This window comes from Neovison vison, chromosome 6, assembly GCF_020171115.1.
Source record: "Neovison vison isolate M4711 chromosome 6, ASM_NN_V1, whole genome shotgun sequence".
Lineage (NCBI taxonomy): Eukaryota > Metazoa > Chordata > Mammalia > Carnivora > Mustelidae > Neogale > Neogale vison.
This window is the reverse complement of record NC_058096.1, coordinates 198,242,393-198,264,282: the sequence shown is the minus strand read 5'-3', so window position 1 is coordinate 198,264,282 and position 21,890 is coordinate 198,242,393. Positions and strand designations below refer to the sequence as shown.

At 35.9% G+C, this 21,890-nt stretch overlaps 1 protein-coding gene across 1 annotated transcript in view; it reads left to right on the top strand.

Annotated features, from left to right (window-relative positions):
- LOC122909317 (sarcolemma associated protein) overlaps positions 1–21,890 on the top strand; it is a 143,968-nt gene that overhangs the window by 109,829 nt on the left and 12,249 nt on the right. Inside the window, 8 exon segments of the mRNA XM_044253312.1 lie at positions 599–659; positions 661–701; positions 6,002–6,082; positions 6,364–6,423; positions 17,914–18,036; positions 19,084–19,158; positions 20,904–21,224; positions 21,676–21,793. Of these exon segments, the coding sequence (XP_044109247.1) occupies positions 599–659; positions 661–701; positions 6,002–6,082; positions 6,364–6,423; positions 17,914–18,036; positions 19,084–19,158; positions 20,904–21,224; positions 21,676–21,793 (880 nt within the window).

Here is a 21,890-nt window from a genome sequence, read left to right as displayed (position 1 = left end):
ACAGAATAGTTATCCTTCTCAGTGAAATGTAGAATATGGAGATCTCAGTTTAAATAAATTATAAAGAAGCTACATTATTCATTTATAGAGAATCCCCTATAAAACAAAACAGTATTTGTTTTAATATCTTTAAAAATGAATCATTTTACTGAAGCATGTCATATATGCATCTCTTCTAAATTGTATCAATGGGGAAAGTAAACTATTGGTATAACATAATTTGTATTGCTTCTTTATTTAAATAAATACTTTCTCAGAATTCCTTTATTTCAACTTCATATCCCTGATTTAAAGAGGATTTTTGTTCTGAGTCCTTTTTTTTTTTTTTTTAAAGGTCTAGGCTTTTTAGATAAGGTAAAAACTAATGAAAACAAAAGACAAATAGTCCCCATACCTCCAAATTTCTTCATTAATCTCATTGCTCTATTACAGTTTGAGTTTTCTTAGTTCTCCTTCCAGCTTCAGGTTTTTGTACAAGCCTAGTCATGGGAGTAATATTATCATCTTTAAATTTGGTCATGGAATGTGTTACACTGCCCCGCTCAGGGAAATGCTACTCGGTTTGGGCTTGGATAGTAACGTTTGTTTTCTTTGGCAGAGAAGCTGATCGTCGAGGGGCATCTAACCAAAGTGGTAGAAGAAACAAAGCTTTCAAAAGGTTGGTTTTCTGTGGGTTTTGACCACTCTTTTGGATAATGGAGGTTAGTGTACATTTCCGAGGTCATAGTATTTTAACCATCAATTTATTTCTTATAGCTCACTAGATGGCAATCCAGTAACAGTATCATATAATATGAAATAGTTGGAGTTCTGTCTTAAGAAGGATATCTTAGTTAGAAAGTTTCTTTTTAAATGGGTATATACATGTATTTTTTTAAGTGCTTTAAATTGGTTTCATTAGGTTTTAAAAGATGTGTTTCAGTCTTTCTCACTTCTAGCATTATTTTCAGCTTTGATATTTGCTGTTTGTTATATTTGATATAAATTTTTAATTAAATACAGTGTAAATCTTTTTTGAAACAACAGGTGAAAAATGCTTTTACTTCTACTTCTGTGATTGTCATACCTTTAATATTCCTTATGAAATTTAATATTTTCTTAATTTTTGGCACCTTTAATATTCCTTATGAAATTTAATATTTTCTTAATTTTTGCCAATTTTATCAGTTTGATTTAAACAAAAGTGATTATGTAGCGTCTTCTTACATTTATAATGGGTAGTCTTAAAATTGTCTGAAATAGTTTATTCTATTAATTCTCTTCTGTTACAGTTGTCAGAGAAGAAAAGTGTGTTTTAAAGCATTATATTGCCAAGTCACTGTTATGCATTAGGGAAATCGGGCAAATAAGTTTGGTGTGATACGCTCATTATCATTTTAGGACTTTCAGCAGAACCTACCAGTATAAAGTTTATAAGTAGATTCACAATCTTTTTGGTCAGTTAAAACAATGAGTGATAAAAGTTTGGAATACTCGATTTCAGTACATTCTGTTTTATGAAAGCAACTGGATCCATTTTGGCTTTTAAAAATATTTAAAAGGAGAATGTTATTTCAAGTATGGTGGCTTCCATTCTGAATTTTGTGCATGGCAGATGCCATATTTGGGGAAAGAATGCATAGAATATGCATCACTAATATTGTTCTGGCAAACAGGCATTGGGTTTCAGAGCAGTGAACTATTTTTAGTACATGTGGCAATTTATTTCATCTAATTAAAGTGAGATGAGAACAGATTTTAACATAGCTTTTACTTCACCACCCAAATACCTATTCAGAGGAGTTGAATAGCCAGCACACTAAAGTGAAAGTAGAGCCTTAGGAAAAATATCAGTCCTTTAAGAAAAATATCTTGCTACTTTAATTCTTCTATTTAATGCATTCTGAATTAAAATATATTTGCTTGAAATTATGTGATGTCATTATTGAAAAAGATTTGTGCCATCTTTACTGATTTGCTTTTGAAACCTGGCTATAAAATATGTGTTGAAAGCTTTAAAGAGCCTGCATTTTGATCCAGCAATTCCACTTCTGGGTTTTTATATTAAGAAACAAATGGACAAATATGCAAGTGTATTTGCTTTAATGTTTTAAAAGCAAAAAGAAGAAAACATAAATGTCCAGTAATGAAGGCATTTATTAAATAAATTACAGCAAGTAAGTCCATGCAAGTGAATAAAATACATCCTTTAAGAATGATAATACAGATCTAAGTTTTATATACCCAGAGATTTCTCTGTCAGCAATCAACATTTTACAAGCATTTCTCACAGTTAATGTACAGAGAGGTATACTAATCCTTGTAAGAAATTAGATGCCTGAGATACATTACATTTTAAGTGCTTTATATGTGGCTATAAAGTACTTCTTTAGGACTTGGCTAAGTTGTTTTATTTTTATTTATTTATTTATTTATTTATTTAAGATTTTATTTTATTTATTTGACAGACAGAGATCACAAGTAGGCAGAGAGGCAAGCAGAGAGAGAGAGGAGGAAGCAGGCTCTCCGCCGAGCGGAGAGTCCGACGCGGGGCTCGATCCCAGGACTCTGGGATCATGACCTGAGCCGAAGGCAGAGGCTTTAACCCACTAAGCCACCCAGGCACCCCAGTTGTTTTATTTTTAAAAGGCTTTTCTGGATGATGTTTTTGATAGAATTTTTTTTTTTATGTTTTGAAAATAACAGTTGCTAGAGATTGCCAATTACTAGGTATTATAAGTCTTAGTATTTCTTTCAGCTAGCTCACCTAATGCAAAATGTGATCATAGGTTGCGTATACTTTCTTTTTAAACCCTAACTCAACTAACAGTCATTGGTGTGTTTACTGCAGACTTAGGGTAGATGTAGAAAGAATACCATGGAGAACATGGTTTCAACTCTAGGTTCCACCACTAACTAGCTAGCTATATGCCCTCGGGTAACTTACTCTTTAAACTTCAGTTCCTCATTTGTAAAGTGGAATCGACAATATTTAACTGTCGGAATTTGTAGGGATTTAATGAATGTTGCTTATAAAGCAAGAAGCAGCATTCTGGTATTTGACAAATGTTAAGTCTCATGACCCTTCTTGCTTTCTTTCCAACTAATGGTTCCATTGGTGTAGGAAGTGTCTGTGGCTAGAATGTTTGTTTTGCCCATCCATCATTATGTGTTCTCAGAGACATAGTGAAAATACTCACCTTGTTGTAAACTTTCCAGTTTGGGAACAGTTTTGGTATGAATGTTGGTAGCTATTGTTCTTTTCCTTCTATATGCTATTGGTATATATCTTAGTGATTAAGTACTGCATAGAAAATCAACCAGCAAGGATTTTTTGATAGAAGAAAGTTGGGTGCCACTTCATAGCTAAAGAATGGATATTTTGAAAAGAGATACTCTGTCTCTCATTTGTTTTGTCCTGTTTCATTCTTGAATAGATTCGGTTTGCCTCTATATAATAATCTATTATCAGGACATACCAATCATAGAACATGATTTGACTTGTCTTTTTACTCAAAATAGATTTGTGCCTTCAAACATCTTCTTTTTTAGAGCACTTACTATGTGCTGTACACTGTTCTCTGCAATGGGGATATAGCAGTTAACAAAACAGAAAAAATCCCTGCTCTCATGGGACTTATATTATAGTAAGATCTTGATGGAAGATTTGGTCCCACCTTTAATTTTACCTTCATGGCTAATACTCTCTATATAAAATTAAAGTTCCTTCAAAGCCAGAAGAATACTTTTGAAAATATGTTCTTCTTGGTTTACCTTAATATCTTGATCATAAAATTTCCAAAAATATTAAAATCAGAAGAGAGTCATTTTTTAATTCTCCCAGAGTGGTTCCTTTTCCATCTATGTATAAGATTAGATGAGACTAATCTTTGAGACTGTAACTTTGTGATTAAAACTGGAACATTCAGAAATGTCTGATTATAGCACACTGAATGCACCAGAGGTCATAGATTGGATTCCCATGGGTCTCCATGGTCAGTGACTCCACTTCTAATCTAAGCTGTGTGTCTCTCAGCAGTTGGCCTGGACTTTGACTAGAAATGGCAGTGAGAAAAGAAGCAAAAGGCTTCTTGTAATCTAGCACCTATTTTACAAATTAAGCCACACATTCTAGGGATGTTCTTAATGGAATAGCCATAAGAAGTTATATTTTAATATTGTATTAAATATATTTAATATTAATTAATGGTTTTAGATAGTTTCTGATCACTTTTAAAATGGAAGATATCTCTCTCTCTCTTTTTTTTTTAAGATTTTATTTATTTATTTGACAGAGAGAAAGATCACAAGTAGGCAGAGAGGCAGTCAGAGGGGGCAGGAAGCAGGCTGCCCACTGAGCAGAGAGCTTGATGCGGGGCTCGATCCCGGGACCCTGAGATCATGACCTGAGCCAAAGGCAGAGGCTTTAACCCACTGAGCCACCCAGGTGCCCCTGGAAGATATCTCTTGATTTAATTGGTTATAAAGCAATATATATTAACAAAAATTTTCAAATAACGTGTGACAGTATGAAGTTAGTAAATATCTGCCATGTCCCAACATCCAGAAATGACAGTGAGTATCTCTTTTGTGGATTCTTCTAGGCTTGAATAAATATGTGCAGCTGAAAATTCATAGCTAAATATATAGCTCTTTTCAATCTGGAGTCATACTATACATACTGTTCTTTAACAGCCTTTATTTTTACTTAATAGTAAGGAATATATCTTGAGTATTTTCCATTCCATAATGAACAACGCTGCAGTGAACATTCTTATATAATTTAAGTTTTTGACGTGTGTTACCTCAAACAACAGCTATAACATTATAAAAAAAATCATATGCTCAGAGAATTTATAATCTAACTAAAGAAATAAGATACATAAATACACATAGAATGATATAAAATAGAACATTATTAATTATAAAATAATAGGACACAGAGAATATACAGTAAAAAGGAGCAGCTTGCTGGAGAAATGAAGACTCCCTTAAAGGTGGTGGGGCTTAAGCTGTATCTCACAGAATGAATAGGCCAAGCAGAGAGAATGGTCATTGAATTTAGTGAAATATCAACTCAAAGAATTAGAGATGATAGTGAGCCAGCATATCTCAGCCCTGTAAAGAGGCTAGCCTGACTGAAACAGAGCTCATGTGTGAATTAATTTAGGACCAAATTATAGTTAAATCCTGGCATGTAAAGTTTGGCTTAGACCTAGTGGAGAATGGGGAGATGCTGTAAGATTTTGGTAAGAGAAACAACCATCACTCTAAACGCTATTCTAATGCATGCCATAATCATGCAGGTGTGCAATTATAGATAAGGATCTACAGCCTAATTAATTGCCAGTCATCTTTAATAAATTGTTGGGCTTATAGTTAAGAGTTTGAGAGCAACTTGTTGAAAACGAGGCCTAGGATGCCTTCACTGGCTCAGGCAGCGTACCACTTGCAAATAATCACAAAACTTTTTTTTTAGTCTTTCTCAGTGTGGTTCAGGTACAGTTATATTTTTTTAAGATATAAAAGGCTGTTGCTTTTCTTGTTTTAAATGTCATTTTTATAATAGTTGTGATTTTAGAGTCTTATATAAATATAAATATTACTGAGTATAACTGTTGCTAAAGCAACCTAACTAGTGTTTTTATATAAAAGAGCCATTTCCTTGCATCATCTTCATACAATGTCCACATTGTCTTGGAATTTTGCTATATTTGTTGCAGTTCTCTGAATATTTTAGCAAAGCTTGCTTCATTTTTGTTTCTAGTTGGCCAGTGGACAGCCTTGACAAAAGCCCCAACCCTCTGCACAGCAGACATGATCCACATTATAATTTAATATGAGCCATGTGTAATAACCAGCATTCCATTTTGGACTAGAGTGGTGAAGAAGTAAGAGATTCAGTGACCTCAGTTAATTTTAAAAGTATTTTGCATATCAGTAGACTTAGAGCACTCAAAGCCTAAAGCAGTTTTACTGATATAGTGGTAATGAGATTCTACTTTCATTTTTTTCTCGGTAGAAAACCAGGCAAAAGCAAAAGAATCTGATTTGTCAGATACTCTGAGTCCGAGCAAGGAAAAAAGTAGTGACGACACTACAGGTGAGTTACAACCTAATGTTTGCAAATCTACAAATGTTATTGTTACTAGCTGAGCAGTTTAGGTGTGCAGGTTAATACAGATTGAGATTTCAAAGTTTATGTTTGGGGGGGAAGCAATCTCCATTTTTGAAGTTTCTCCCTTGAATCTTGGGTAAATTGTTAAAATTAATTTCAACTATCCAGATACGATCATTGTATAAGTTTCATTTATTTATTTTGATAGTGATAGCTTGAGGATGGAGCTGATTACTATTTGTAATTATCTTTTTTGTCCCGTGCAGACGCCCAAATGGATGAGCAAGACTTAAATGAACCTCTTGCTAAAGTGTCTCTATTAAAAGGTACTTTAAGATGTTTTTATGATATTTTAAACCAAGGCATCAGAATCACCCTTTGCTACATGTATAATATGAAGTTTTAAATGTAGTTAAGAGATTAAGACAGGTTGTCGAAAGTAGCAAGAACTAAAATTTAAAATGTTGGTGTTTGTGTTTGTGTCAGTGCTTCAAACAAAAATATTTAAATTGTAAAATAATTTGCATCAGTCACGGTTTAGAAGGGCAAAGTGGTAAGTGGTAGAACATGATCGTACCGTCTTTAAGTACAATCATAGTTCCCAGCACTTTTATAGCACTCTTTCTGATCTGCACTCTTCCCAGGTGACCATTCATGTTGATGAGGCATGCTTTTTTTCTAGTATTATAAATAAATCTAAGTTAATGTTTGTATAGTCCAGAAATCTCATCTAGGAGCATTTCTGATTCTTCTCAGAAATACACTGCTGTTACTGTTTAAAATGTTACTGATGCTGAAAAACTGTCAGAACCCTTAAGCCTTTGTGGGAACATAGAGAAACAAGAGGGAGGTGAATGAGTAATAACACCTCTCTTTCAAAAGTAACTGTTTTTATGGTCTTTTTTACTATAGAAAACTTTTCAGCCACCAAGTTCAGGCTGATTTATAAGTAACATTGATGCTTGTGTTAATTATATTCAACTGTTAATAGTGCTCTTGTGATTTTATAATATCAGTCTGTTTTGGATTTTATTTTTATCTCATTGCCTACCATAATGCCAGATGTTCAGTAAAATTCAGTTATTGAATGAATTAATAATAGACCTTTTACATCAAAGTTATAAAACTATAAGAGAATTAGAAAAGTAACACACTCTAGCAAGAAGCTGAAAGTCAGAGAATTCTAGGTTCAATCCTAGCTCTGCCATTTATTTGTCATTTTCCCTTCAGCAAATTACCTAACCCCTCTGCACTTCAGTTTTTTCTTCATTTGTCATATTGGGGCTTATTGTGAGGATTAAATAAAATAATGCATGTAGACCACTTAAACATCATAATGAAGACCCTGCTAATAATAATGATGTTAGTGATTGATAAAAGCAGACCTGTTTGTTAAAGGATAGCTTTTCATTAATAAAGTAAAATTGTGGGGTTTATATTTTATAAACTGTATCTTTGTGTATTTCCTACTGTATCTTTTAGGGAAAAGCAGTTGGTTGTGGTGGATCTTTTCCAATTACTAATGTACTTGTTTACTGTACCAGATATTGGAGAAAACTTTTTTTAAGGCTTGAGTCCCACAGGAAGGCTAAATCTGTAGAAGTGCCCATGCTATAGGCTGAAGAGTCAGACTCAAGGAAAAGGGAATGAGAAGGGGAGTTGTGGGAGGGACGAAGACTAAAAAATACGAAGTGCTTATGGAAGGAGGGTGGCTGGACGGATGCTGCTAGTGATTGCTTGTGTGCCATTGGTAAAGATTGCTCAGAGTTTTCCTAACCTTCCTTGAAGTTGAGGTGACAAAAACAAAAATGGAACCCCCAAACTTTCCTTATGTTTCTATGTAATTGCAACTTTTGTTAGTGAAGTAATGTGTTTACCAACACCCCTTAGAAGATTTTGCAGCTTGATCTTAAGAACAGGCTGCTAAGTCAGTCAGTGATTAGATATAAAGAAAAATCACTTGTTAGAAACAAGGCATATTTGAGGGGCACCTGGGTGGTTCGGTGGGTTAGCCTCTGGCTCAGGTCATACTCCTGGGGTCCTGAGATCAAGCCCCACATCGGGCTCCCTGCTCAGCTTGAAATTTGCTTCTCCTCTTCTTCTCCCTCTGTAATCTCTCTCTCTCTCAAATAAATAAAATCTTTTAAAAGGTGGGGGGCATATTTTAGAAGAGTCTCTAAGAAACAGTCACATAGCCCTAAATGGTTGTTTTTCTCTTGTTTTTCCCCCCCTTTTAAAAGATTTATTTATTTATTTATTTGAGAGAGAAAGAGAGAGAGAGCATGGGCATGAGCAGTGAGGAGGAGGCAGAGGGAGAGGGGAAGCAGGCTCCCTGCTCAGCAGGGAGCCTGATGGGGGGCTCTATCCTAGGACCCTGGGATCATGACCTGAGCTAAAGGCAGACACTTAACTGACTGAGCCACTCAGGCGCCCTGTTTTTCTTTTGTAAGAATTGTATAAATTCTTAAAAATAATATATTCACTGGCACTTACTAGAAACACTTGGGTTGTGGTTGATTGTGTATGGTTATACATTATGATCTCTATAATTAGGTTTAGTAGGCTGATAGAACTTTTCTCTTAAATGAAGAGTATCAATTATTTGCTACGGTGTTAACCTTGAGAGTTGTAGAAAGTAGCCTCTTTATTTTCCTCCTTGAAACCCCTGTGCCTGACTTCTTGAACCACTATTTTTAAATTTTATTTTTCCTTTTAAAAAATAACCAGTCTTTATTTAGAGTTACAGTGTGCTACTTTTCATGTTAGTCATCTAGGATTAGGAAAAGAATCTGAAATAGATTAACATTCACCATGAGATATAAATAAAATGATGACAGCAGGGCGCCTGGGTGGCTCAGTGGGTTAAGCCGCTGCCTTCGGCTCAGGTCATGATCTCAGGGTCCTGGGATCGAGTCCCGCATCGGGCTCTCTGCTCAGCAGGGAGCCCGCTTCCCTCTCTCTCTCTCTGCCTGCCTCTGCCTACTTGTGATTTCTCTCTGTCAAATAAATAAATAAAATCTTTAAAAAAAAAAAATGATGACAGCAATAGTATCTTTTTCCTGAAATATTAATTATGTTCTATTTATGCTATTTTTGACAGGGAAATAAAGGTGTGCTTGAACCACCTTTAGCCATGCATCTGTTTAAAATATTATTCACATTTACAAGTAAGAATAATGTTTAAAGTCAGAATAGCATCTGTCAGGGAGGAATTGTACAGTTGAACCACAGGTTTTTGTATGCTTAATCACTTCCCCAAAAAAGGTAAAAAGAAAGCTGGAGTTCAGTCCAAGTAGTACCTGTTTGCAAGTTTGCTCTATTTAAGGAACTGTGCCAGGGACTTCAAAGGTTTCAAACTCTGATAAGACTGTCCTTGGGGTTTGAGGAGTTTCTAATCAAATTGGTGATAGGAGAGGTATAGATAGTAAACTGCTTCTTGTGTTTGTTGCCATGAGGAGTTCAAGAAAGAAAAAAAATGTCCAGTTTTTGTGTTTCTATTGTTTATTTTGGAAGAGGGCAGGAAAGGCAATTTGAGCCTTATGAAAGAAGTTATCATTTGAGATGACCCTGAAAGTGTGTCATGCCACCTAAGGCCTATTTAGTGATAAACAACCCTGAATCTGGTTGAGATTCTAGATCCAACTGCCAACTTGCAGGATGTGTAAAGAACTAGACACATATTCTAAATGAAAGTGGTGGGGTTACAACAACAAAATCCAGAAAGTAGAGAATTCTGTAGAGCAGACAAAAGTAAATAGCAAAGTTTGTGAGAAAAAAGGTAGAAGAATGGGGAAACCTTCCAATTAAAAGGGATTTAAAAGATGTGTCAACTAAATGCAATGTGTGAACCTTGTTTGGAACTTCATTCACACAATGCAACTCTAAGAGTTTGAGACAGTGGGAATAATACAAAGTATCTAATACTGATTCATGATTTGCAGTGGGATAACAGCATGGCATTACAGTTATCATTTTTTGTTTTTCTTATCTTTTAGAGATAATCTAGATATATATAGATGGGTTTTTTTAAGCAGGTTCTAAGATGATCAAGATATATTCTTAGAAAAAGGAAATAATAAAAACCACAAGCTTAGATAATATGGGTTGAGTTTGACAAGTATAATTAAACTGTTCACATAATCATTTGAGTGTTTTATTGGGGTGACTCTTTTGGCAGAATTCTGTAGCTTCTGAGTACAGAAATTATATGGTCAGACATGTATTTTGGGGGGATTTTTGAATGAACTGGAATAGGTAGAGGCTGGAAGTAAGGCAACCAGGTAGGAGGCTTTGGTAGTCATTGAGACTCTGAGCTAGGACGATTGCTGTGGAAATTTAAACAGAAGAACAAAATCCAATTTGGATCCCTGTTCTTCAGTTCTTTATCATCTTTCCTTTGGTTAGCTTTTCTCAAATCTGTAGGCCTAAGGAACTGAATATGAGAGATAAATAGAAGTTTGATACAAACCCAGCATTTGACATGGAGTTACTAAAAGGATGGTAGTGTTATTAACAAAAAATAGTATTTCTGGAAGGATGGGTGTCCTGGTGGGACAAGTGATGGTTTAAGTTTGGCACATTCTTGAACAGGAAAGGTGACTTGACCCAGGTTCTGGTTTGCCTGGAACCATTTATGTCCATCGTCCCAGCACAGTTATTAAAAGTGCTTCCTTTCACATTCAAAGGTGTCCTGGTTGTATTTGTCATCCTAAGGACCAGAGATGCAGTTGGAAGTGCAAGACAGAAAGTAGGACTATGAAGTAATTTTCATTTATTGACCCAGGAGATACAGAGATAAGACACAGGAGGAGGCTGTAGTCTTCTGGAGGAAAAAGATATGTGGGTAGTGCAGTAAGTGTTTTAATGGGCGTGGTAGAAACTTTGAAGAGCACAGCTAACTTCCTGGCTAAGGGCAGGGATGAAGTAGGGCAGTAGTCAGGATGGCTTCCCAAATGCGGTGGTTCAAGATAAATGAGAGTATGCCAAGAAAGGAAAGGGAGCCATGCAGCTCTTTAAAATATAATTTACATTTACAAGTAAGAATAATGTTTAAAGTCAGAATAGCATCTGTGAGGGAGGAATTGTACAAGAACACAAGTGTGATGGAGCACAGACTGTGTGGGACAAATGTGATGAAAGGTAAGACTTGGTCAGACAGAAGGCAGTAACATGTTTGGGAATTCTGTGCATAAGGGTGATCATGATAGCAGGGGCAATTTATGGAGAAAGAAAAGGACAGTGGGATAGGCAGAGGAGCCAACAAAAGAACAAATCGTGAAGAACCCAGCTGGTCAGAAGGAATGGCACAAGGGTGAGAATCGATGGTTAAAGCCTGCTGCCAAAGTTAAATTCATAGTTAGGGTGCCACCTAGGACTATCTCACATGACTGCACATACCCGTGATGGAAAAATGGTCCTTCTCTGTGATAGTTGTTCTCATCAACCAAGCCTGCAACTACCAGACCTTCCAAAGGGAGGAGTGGTCATAGTAGAAAGAGAGTGCACCCACCAGGCAGCTGCCTCAGACAGATCACTTCTTTTAAAAAAAAAAAAAAAATTAAACTCAGTTAGCCAACATATAGTTCATCAATTTCAAATGTAAAATTCAGTAATTCATCAGTTGCATATAAGACCCAGTGCTGATCACATCACATGCCCTCAGATCACTTCTGTTAGTTGATGAGGTAACAGATGGCTACATCAACCTTCAACAAACATGCATGTGCAAAATAAAGCAGGAAGAAGTACTTTGATTTGGCCCTTTCCCAGGTGGTTCAGAGTATCTCAAACATGTTTAGAGCAAAGGTCAGAATTTAAGTTAAACCTCCAGTCACTTTTCTGAAGAAGTAATGACACAAAATTCAATTTAGGATATCTTGTAGGAAGGTACCTGGGTGGCTCAGTGGGTTAAAGCCTCTGCCTTCGGCTCAGGTCTTGATCCCAGAGTTCGGGGATGGAGCACTGCATCGGGCTCTCTGCTCCTCGGGGAGCCTGCTTCCTCCTCTCTCTCTCTCTCTCTCTCTCTCTGCCTGCCTCTCTGCCTACTTGTGATCTCTGTCTGGTAACTTTTGTAGGTATTCTGTGTGCCAGGGCTCATTCATTTAGTGGGTTCTTTTTTTTTTTTTTTTTTTAATTTATATATTAGAGAGAGAGAATGAGAGAGAAAGAGAGAGCATGAGAAGGGGGAGGGTCAGAGGGAGAAGCAGACTCCCTGCCAAGCAGGGAGCCCAATGCTGGACTCCACCCCAGGACTTCAGGATCATGACCTGAGGCGAAGGCAGGCATTTAACTAACTGAGCCACCCAGGCACCCCACATTTAGTGGGTTCTTGTATGGCATGGATCTCTATAGAATTTAGCTTTATTCTGGGAAAAGCTGGCCCATGGCCCAGACTGTATACACCAGGCAGTTCTGAGGATATATCATTTATGTTAAGGAGAAAAGAGATTCTGTTAATCTTAACACCTCATCATGGTTCCTAAAAATCATTTATTTCTGTTTGACTTGCACATCTAAATAAAATGATTTGGCTCAGAAAGGCTTTCACTTATCTTCATCTAAACACTTTCCCCCCACACTCATCACAACACTTTTCCCAAGATTGTGAAGTGGATTGATACAGAGTCCCTTCCCATGACAAAAGTGAGTACCATGAGAGTAGACCTAAGCCATAGTAAACTAATGCATTTTCCCACATTATGAAATACAATGAGCCTTTGGTTAACCTTAGCACAAAAAGATTTGCTAATCAGTCTTGGATAAAAAAATTAGCACTTGGTGGTGGGGGGGGTGGGAGGTTGGGGTACCAGGTGGTGGGTATTATAGAGGGCACAGCTTGCATGGAGCACTGGGTGTGGTGAAAAAATAATGAATACTGTTTTTCTGAAAATAAATAAATTGGAAAAAAAAAATTAGTACTTGGGGAGCGCCTGGGTGGCTCAGTCGGTTAAGCATCTGCCTTCAACTCAGGTCCTGATCCCAAAGTCCTGGGATTGAGCCCTGCGTCTGGCTCCCTGCTCAGTGGAGAGCCTGCTTCTCCCTCTGCTGCTGCTCCACCTGCTGTGCTCTCTCTCACTTTCGCTCTATCTCAAATAAATAAATTTTAAAAGAAATTAGTACTTGGTGTTCTGAAAAGAGGGTCTGCACACTACTTGATCAGTTTGAATAGTAATTGTATATTAAATTTAATTTGTAAAGAATTTGGTCAGTGTCTTCACTTCTATGATCAAACACTATATAGAGTTTGTATGTGCCCATTATTTGATATATGGCATCTTATTTGCTCTAATTAAAATGCTAACCCTTTTTATTATATGGTACAAAGAACTAATTTTCAAATAGTAAGTCCCTATGTTAGCACAATTTATTAATACCTTATATTTTTGCCTTTATATATATAAAATATAGATTGTATTTCATTTCCTGAAACATTATTACTTACCACAAAATCTGTTCCACTGGTTTTAGTTTAAAAAGCAAGTATTAGTTTTGCTTCAAAACATCACAGATCAAGGGAATTGTTCGGCTGCAGACAAGAACTGTCTATTTTCATAGACCTTAAAGGTGGATTACATATGATTCTTCATTTATAAAAGGATCCTCGTCCTCAAAATGAGATAGTTCTCTAGTTATCATATTAATTCATTTATGATTATTATGTTTATTTTTTAAATATACACATTTTAGATGCAAATCTTTGGTTATCTTGTATATTAATCAGATATTGAACAATTAGAGGAGTTGCAAAGAGCTTACTGGTTTGCTTCGGTTTGACTGTCAAGCTCTAGAAATCAGGCCAGAGACCAATGTGTGCTGGGAGTTAGATGCAGTCTCGGGATTAGATGCAGAGACTTCATTCAGCATGGGCTTTAAAGAATGGGCAGGCTTGGAGGATAAAGGAGATGGCATGAGCAAAGATACACGAGGAAGTAGTCTCATGACTACTACAGAGCTACTAAGAAGACTAATAGGAATTGAGTATGTTAGTGAGTAATGGAAAGTAAGTAAATACTGGATTATGGAGAACTTTAAAAAGATAAAGTTGTCTGCATTTGTTATAAGAAGGAGTCAAGACAGGTTCTTTTTTTAATTCAATTATCCAATATATAGTACATCATTAGTTTCCGATGTAGTATTCAATAATTCATCAGTTGCATATAATACCTAGTGCTCATTTTAAATCATTTCTTCATTTAAGTAAGAGATTTGCTTTAGTATTCCAATATAGGATAGAATGCAGAAGGGCAGGCTAGGTTAAGGGCAAGAATTTAGACAGAAATGATTGGGGCTTATTCTAAGATTGTGACATTGGGATTGGTAATTTCCAGAAACCTTTTTTAATTATGAAAAATTTGAAGCACAAGAAAAGTTGAAGAGTACCAAAAACACTCATACATGCCCTCCACCTAGATTCAACAGTCGTTAGTATTTTGCCGTATTTCCTTTATTTATATGTGTATGTATGTAGAGATTTTTCTTTTAAGTTTTTATTTTGATACAATTTCAGACTTAAAGAAAAGTTGCAAGAATAGAACAAAGAATCCCATATGCTCTTCATCCAGATTCTCTAAATGTTAACCTTTCATTCCATTTGCTTTTACCATTTTATGGATTTGATTTATCCATCTCCCTCTCCCTCCTCCATGCACCTTTCTCCCTCTCCCCGAGCCATTGAGAGTAAATTACAGACCTGATAGCCTTTACTCCTAAATACTTAAATGAATATTTTCTGTTTCTCTTACACAGCCACCATACAACTCTCCTGGTTAGTAAAGTAACAATGATGTATTACATTATCACATCCATAGAGTGTATGCACATCTTGTCACTTGTCTCAATAAAGTCTTTTATAAAAGAAAAATTATGTCATCATAAGAGAAAATCTTGAGTCATACAGTGTATTCACTTGTCGCGTGTCTTTGGTCTCCTTTAATCAGGGACAGTTTCTCAGTTCTTTGTTTATCAGATATTGACATTTTTGAAGAGCACAGTTACTTTGTAAAATGTCCCTCAGTAATAATATTGGATGTCATATTAGGAGGAAACTGATACTGAATTGTTTTGTGACTGGTGATGTTAACTCTGTATAAATACCCTGTTCCTCCTCAACTTTAATCTACTTAGTGTTAGCATCTACTAAGGATTCTTGCCTGAGTCAGTTATTGTTATAATAGTTGCCAAATAGTGATGTGCTAATCTATCATTCTTTCTACATTTGTTTGGCTTTCTGCATTTCCATAAGGAAGAGTTTCCTTGTCCCCTCCCTCCCTCATTCCCTTCCTTCTTTCTTTCCTTCCTTCCCTTTATCTATATCATTGTGAATTCATGGATTTATGTGTTGTTCAGTGGGTTATAACCTTTATTATCATTATTTATTCTGACGCATTCTCCCACATTTGGACAGTGGGAGCCCCTTGTATCTTTTCAACATGAACCGGCATTCTTTGAGCCCTTTGTTACTTTCTGACACAAAAGATGTCTACATTCATTTTGTACTTTCCCACCCTAGTTAGTACTGAAATCAACAATTTCTCCAAAGAGCTCTAGTTCTTTTTTAGTGGAGAATAGTGTTTAGAAACCAAGATCTGAATATTTGGTGTGCTTATTGCTTCTAGGCCCACTCAGTAGACAGTTAAGAATAAATGTATGCATATACTTAATGCCCATACATATGTGTGTATCTATATACAGTCTCGCATACCTATATTTATTTCTGCATCTGCATATGTCTATATGTTTCAGATCTATTAGAGTTCATACTCTAATCCTGCCCTACACCGCAGGATTAATTCTGTTTCCCTATATCCATGTTGTTAATTCTGTTTTCCAACAGTAAAAAACCTGGCTGTCTATATCCATAGTATATTTTTTTTATCTCTTTTAGAATACACAAAAAGCAGTTTCACAGTTACTAACCGTGCTTATATGAAAAAGAAGTCTACATATAGATTTGATATTTTTTCTTGGTTATCAAATTATTAGCCTGAAATAGTAGTTCTCAACATGGAGCAGTTTCACCTCCAAAGGGACATTTGGTAATATACGGAAACACTTTGGTTGTTACAACTCAGAGGGAGTGTTGTTAGCATCTAGTGGGTAGGAACCAGGGAAACTTGTAAATGTGCTACAACCCACAGGACAGTCCACAGAACAAAGAATTATTCAGCCCCAAATGTCAAAAGTGTCAAGGTCAAAAAAGCACAAACATACAACGAAGGAAGTACCTAATGAAAGACTTTATGTACGTTTTGGTTTAATTTTTTTTTAAATAAGATGTAGACATCATGACACTTATTTCCTAAATACCCCTGTTAATAAGGACACTGTCCTACATAATGACAGATCCAGAGGTGGGGGCAGCTAGGACTTCGCAGATTCCAGTGTGTAGTGTTGGAAGAAGAGAAGTTTTATAGTTACTGTGACAGCGCTCCTACCACTGGAAAATCTGTATGTCTTTTTACATGCTTTCCCCCCTTACCAAGAGATTATTTGAAGGGAGAATTGAAATGCTGACTATAATAGATGAAACCAGAGTCAAATTTACTTTTTCCTGCATGAAAAAGATATAATCTGAGTATGAAAATATGTGTGTTTTACATCTAAAACCTTCTGTGATCATACTGTGAAATTTTATTGTTAGCTCTTTTTAAAAAAAATATTTTTTAAGATTTTATTTTATTTTTTTTTTTTTATTTGAGAGAGAGAGGAAGAGTGAGCATGATTGGGGAGAGGGGCAGAGGGAGACGGAGAATATCTCAAGCAGACTCCTCACTGAGCCTGGAGCCCACTGCAGAGCTCAGTCTCACAACCCTAAGATCACGACCTGAGCCAAAATGAAGAGTTGGGTGCTTAACCGGTTGTGCCACTCAGGTGGCACAACCAAAGATTTTATTTTTAAGTAACCTCTATACCCAACATGGGGCTTAAATTTACACCCCTAAGATCAAGAGTTATATGCTCTACCAACTGAACCATCCGGAAACCCCTCTTAGCTCTTTTGTAATAAAGTTGTTATGCCTGGGCTGTGCCTGGGCTACTTGTAAACCAAAGTAATTATCAAATAGAATGTACTAGAAGAATATGACTTAATGATGATGTATTTTTTCCAGGCAGTGTTCAATAGTAGAAAATTTTAATATGGTGAAAGATGAGGAGAGTTACAAGAGAGGAAAGAAAGACATTAGGGGAAGGGACATATTTGAGATATGATGTTGGATCTAATTTATTTTGATAAAACCATTTAGGTTATATCACTTAATAATTTAGCAGATATTTGTTATGTTGGGAAAATACTGATGACAAAGTGAGCATGGTGGAGGTTTCAGCCTGGTTTTTATTTTGTTCTCACAAAGAGAACAATTTTGTTCTCTTTCTTGAAGAAAAGTTTGTTTTTGTTTTTCCATTTCCAGTTGATTCCAAGTGGAATTTTTCTGACTTGTTATCAAACAATTTCAAAATTGATGAAGAAGAATGGCATATGCCCATTTTACCAAATGTCAAGGCTTACATAAGCTCTACATGAGTGATATGTATAATTTAGTATATATAATATATATTTTATAATACCATTACTGTTTTATAATACCATTTTATAATACCATTGCCATGAATTACTAATATATATTTAACTGTACTTGTGTTCTTTCTCCAGGGTAAAATGACTAAAATGCTTAATATAATTTGCTTCTAAATTTTATTTAACTCAGGTGTGCTGTCAACTATGCATGTCTAAACATGAAAGAGATGACTAATATTTGGTTGTAGAGACTATAGTATTGTACTAACTCTTGCTTTTAAAATAAACATATTTTTGTCAGATGACTTACAGGGTGCACAGTCAGAAATTGAGGCAAAACAAGAAATTCAGCATCTTCGCAAGGAATTGATTGAAGCCCAGGAACTAGCTAGAGCAAGTAAACAAAAATGCTTTGAACTTCAAGGTGAGATCAAGATTACATTGATTTTTTAGGGGATGTGGAAACAGTGTGATATGACTGAGTCCAGAGGCAGAGTATCTTGCTCCAGATCCACAACTTTATTAGCTATGTGATCTTAGGACATTGACTTAACCCTCTATGAACATGTTTCAAATCAATAAAGAGTTAAAGTTGCTCTACTTCCTTCACGTCATTGATGTGAGTGAAGACCAAGAAAGACCCATACCAATGAAAGAGCTTCACAGTTAATTACATATTAAGTACAACAAAAAGAAAAAACATAATGTATTTGAATTTCTAAGTTTTAGTTATACTTAACCTTACTCTTCAGTTTAAGATAAGGGAAATTTATATTCCCTGTGATTTTAGAGTGTATTCTTTAGTGAGTTGGAACAACCAGACAAGGTAAAGGTATAGAATCTTACAGTTTCCCAACCACTTCTTTTCCAATAGTTTATTTATCCATAGTATCATAGGCCAGTGGAGCTGGTGATATTTATTCCCTAGAGCTTACATTTCCTTATCATTCACAATAACTACCTAGTTGCATCACTTGGTACCACACAGAGTCTTAGAGCAAGGAGAAAGTGAATGGCCTATGGAGTCCTCATGTTCTGTAAGATGACCTTTCTGGTCAGGAGGAAGATTCACGTTCTGTGGAGGAACTGGGAGCTTTTTGTTTGTTAGTACTCACTGTATACGTGGCCCTAAACATGAGAGTTTTAAGTCTGTTTTTAGAATTTAAGCTCAAAATGCTGATTAGCAACTATCAAGAATGCTCCTCATGTAAAGAATAGCAGATAATCTTGGTGATATAAGGTCTAGAAAACTCTGCTACTCAATTGACTAGATTTATTACTTATTACTTACTACTGTTTTGTGCTCCTAAAATCTTTAAATTACCTAACTGCTAATACTGATAACACTTACTGCTTAGCTTTTGTTTCCCTCAATAAGCTTTAGGTGAGAATTTCTTAGAAATCTCTAGCTGCTCAATTCTTAATACTTACATTAACTCACAAAATTAGATATATTCTGTTTTGTTTTTAGCTCTTTTGGAAGAAGAAAGAAAAGCCTATCGAAATCAAGTTGAAGAATCCAGTAAACAAATACAGGTTCTTCAAGGTATGAAACACCCCAGGGTTATTTATTTTTAAGAGAGAGAGAGAGCAGGAGGAAGGGAGTGCAAACAAGCCCCGGAATGGGGGAGGGATAGAGGGAGAGAGAGCGAGAGGGAACATTAAGCAGGTTCTGTGCCCAGCATGGAACCCGATGCATTGCTTGACTTCATGACCAGAGCCAAAATCAAGAGTCAGACACTTAACCAACTGAGCCACCCAGGCACCCCCATAGACATTTGAGTTCTTTAGAAATTTAATTATGGTCAAGTTAGAATTTCTGGGGTAGATTGTATGTCTTTTTGAAGAGAAAATTCTTTAAACTCTTGTAATTTAATAACTTTATCCATTAGCTTATGTAAATCTGATTTCAATCTATATTTGCATTCTGTAGTGTGTATGGGCAATTTTCCCTAAAGATTCTGTGACATAGGGCTTCCTTTTGTCTTAAAGCATTCTTACCTGGGCATCATTGAGTGCCCCCTAGTGCCAGCATGTTGTTTTATGACTTTATCCTCAAGTGTTAATCACGCTGACTGTTGTGTCTTCAGATTCTGAACTTGTTAACCTCTCAGTGCTTCCTGCAAACTGAAAAGTCCTCATATTTTTTAATGCTTTTTTGTGGAGCAGGCTTCCCCTTTCTCGGCCTGAAATTCTCTTAATTATTTTAATTATTCTTTTTTACCTAAGGAACTTTTTCTACTAATACTTTTCTTATGTTATAGTAACCAAGACTATTTTTCTCTTCTGAACCAAGGATTTCATACAAATTGTTTCAAGTTCAGTCTTTGAGGGCACAGGATCAGATCTGTTAAAAAAATATACCTCCTTGATTAGGCATTATTCATTAATGTTGTCAATTCATTAATTCAACCAGCAATTCTTGGTTGTTTGCTCTGCTACTGTTGAGAATAGAGTATGCATGAGATGTACAGTCAATGGAAAAGATAAACCGTAAGCAAATATTAAATGTGGTGTCCAATAAAGGCGGAGTAATGGGCTAGAGATTGAGAGGGCTATTTTTTTTTAAGATTTTATTTATTTATTTGACAGAGAGAAATCACAAGTAGGCAGAGAGGCAGGCAGAGAGAGAGAGAGGGAAGCAGGCTCCCTGCTGAGCAGAGAGCCCAATGCGGGACTCGATCCCAGGACTCTGAGATCATGACCTGAGCCGAAGGCAGCGGCTTAACCCACTGAGCCACCAAGGCGCCCGAGAGGGCTATTTTTAAGTAAGACATCAGAGAAAGCTTTTTTAAGGATCTGACATTTAAACTGCAAATTGAATAAAGAACATCAAAGGTTTTACTAATGCATACCATCTGACCAAGCAATTGTATGTCTAGGAATTCACCCTAAGAAAAAAACTAGGATTACATTATAAGCAGTATTTTTTATAGTAATTAAAAACTGAACAGCCTAAAATTTCTGCCTGTCTCTCTGCCTACTTGTGATCTCTCTCTGTCAAATAAATAAATAAAATCTTAAAAAAAAAATCTAGAAGAATAAATACCAAATGCTAGAAGCAACTTTCTCTGTGTGGGAGAAGTAAAAAGATCACTTTGGTTTTTACTCTTTGTGTTTCTATATTTTGACATTTTCTGCATTAAACATGGCTTGCTTGTACTATTTAATCAAAAGCAGCAAACAGCTCTGACAGCTTGGGCTGTGCAGTAACTACAATTCCATTTGGGCAGTTCCTTTATTTGTAATTGCTTTAGACAAAGAGAATGATGGATCAATATACTTTTTTAGCCCAACTACAGAGGTTACACATCAATATTGAGAATCTCCGGGAGGAGAAGGACAGTGAAATCACAAGCACTCGAGATGAACTGCTTAGTGCCCGAGATGAAATTTTGCTTCTTCATCAAGCAGCAGAAAAGGCTGCCTCTGAGCGGGACACTGACATTGCCTCGTTACAAGAAGAGCTTAAGAAGGTGCGAGCTGAGCTTGAGCGGTGGCGGAAAGCAGCGTCTGAATATGAGAAAGAAATCACAAGTCTGCAAAATAGTTTTCAGCTTCGATGTCAGCAGTGTGAGGACCAGCAGAGAGAGGAAGCAACAAGGCTACAAAGTGAGTGTGCATATTTTACATAAAGCTCTTAATTCCTGACAATGATAACTTTATAACTTGCACAAAATAACCATTTGAGCTGTTTTTCTCTTTGGTAACAGTTTGGTTGCATAAAGTAATGTTTTTATATTGGGTCCATAAACATTCTTCAGGTCCACAAGTTCTACAATAAATTGAAATTTCTTACAATTTTATATTTTATTTTAATACTACTGAATTATTTGTCTTATAAAAGTGAAGTAGGAAGAAAACATTAAGGAAGTTCAAAGTGATGGAACTTACCTAAGGTATAGAGACAAAATAGGCAGTAACCAAAGAATAGCCATGCAAAATGTACATGTTTTGGGGGGAGGGGGAAAATATGTTTTTCTCTGAAATATTTCCCTTACCCTTTGAATTATTATGGAAGTAATGTTCCTGTATTAATGAATATGTTTTGGGACTATTTTAGGTGAACTAGAGAAGTTGAAAAAGGAATGGAATGTATTGGAAACCGAATGCCATTCTCTAAAAAAGGAAAATGTTTTGTTATCATCAGAACTGCAGCGGCAAGAAAAAGAATTGCACAAGTATGCAAGAACTCTTTTCGCTTCAAAATATTTCTTTATCTTAAATTTTCATCTAAATTAAATTTAAATTTGATACTTAAAATACCTTTTTGGAGGA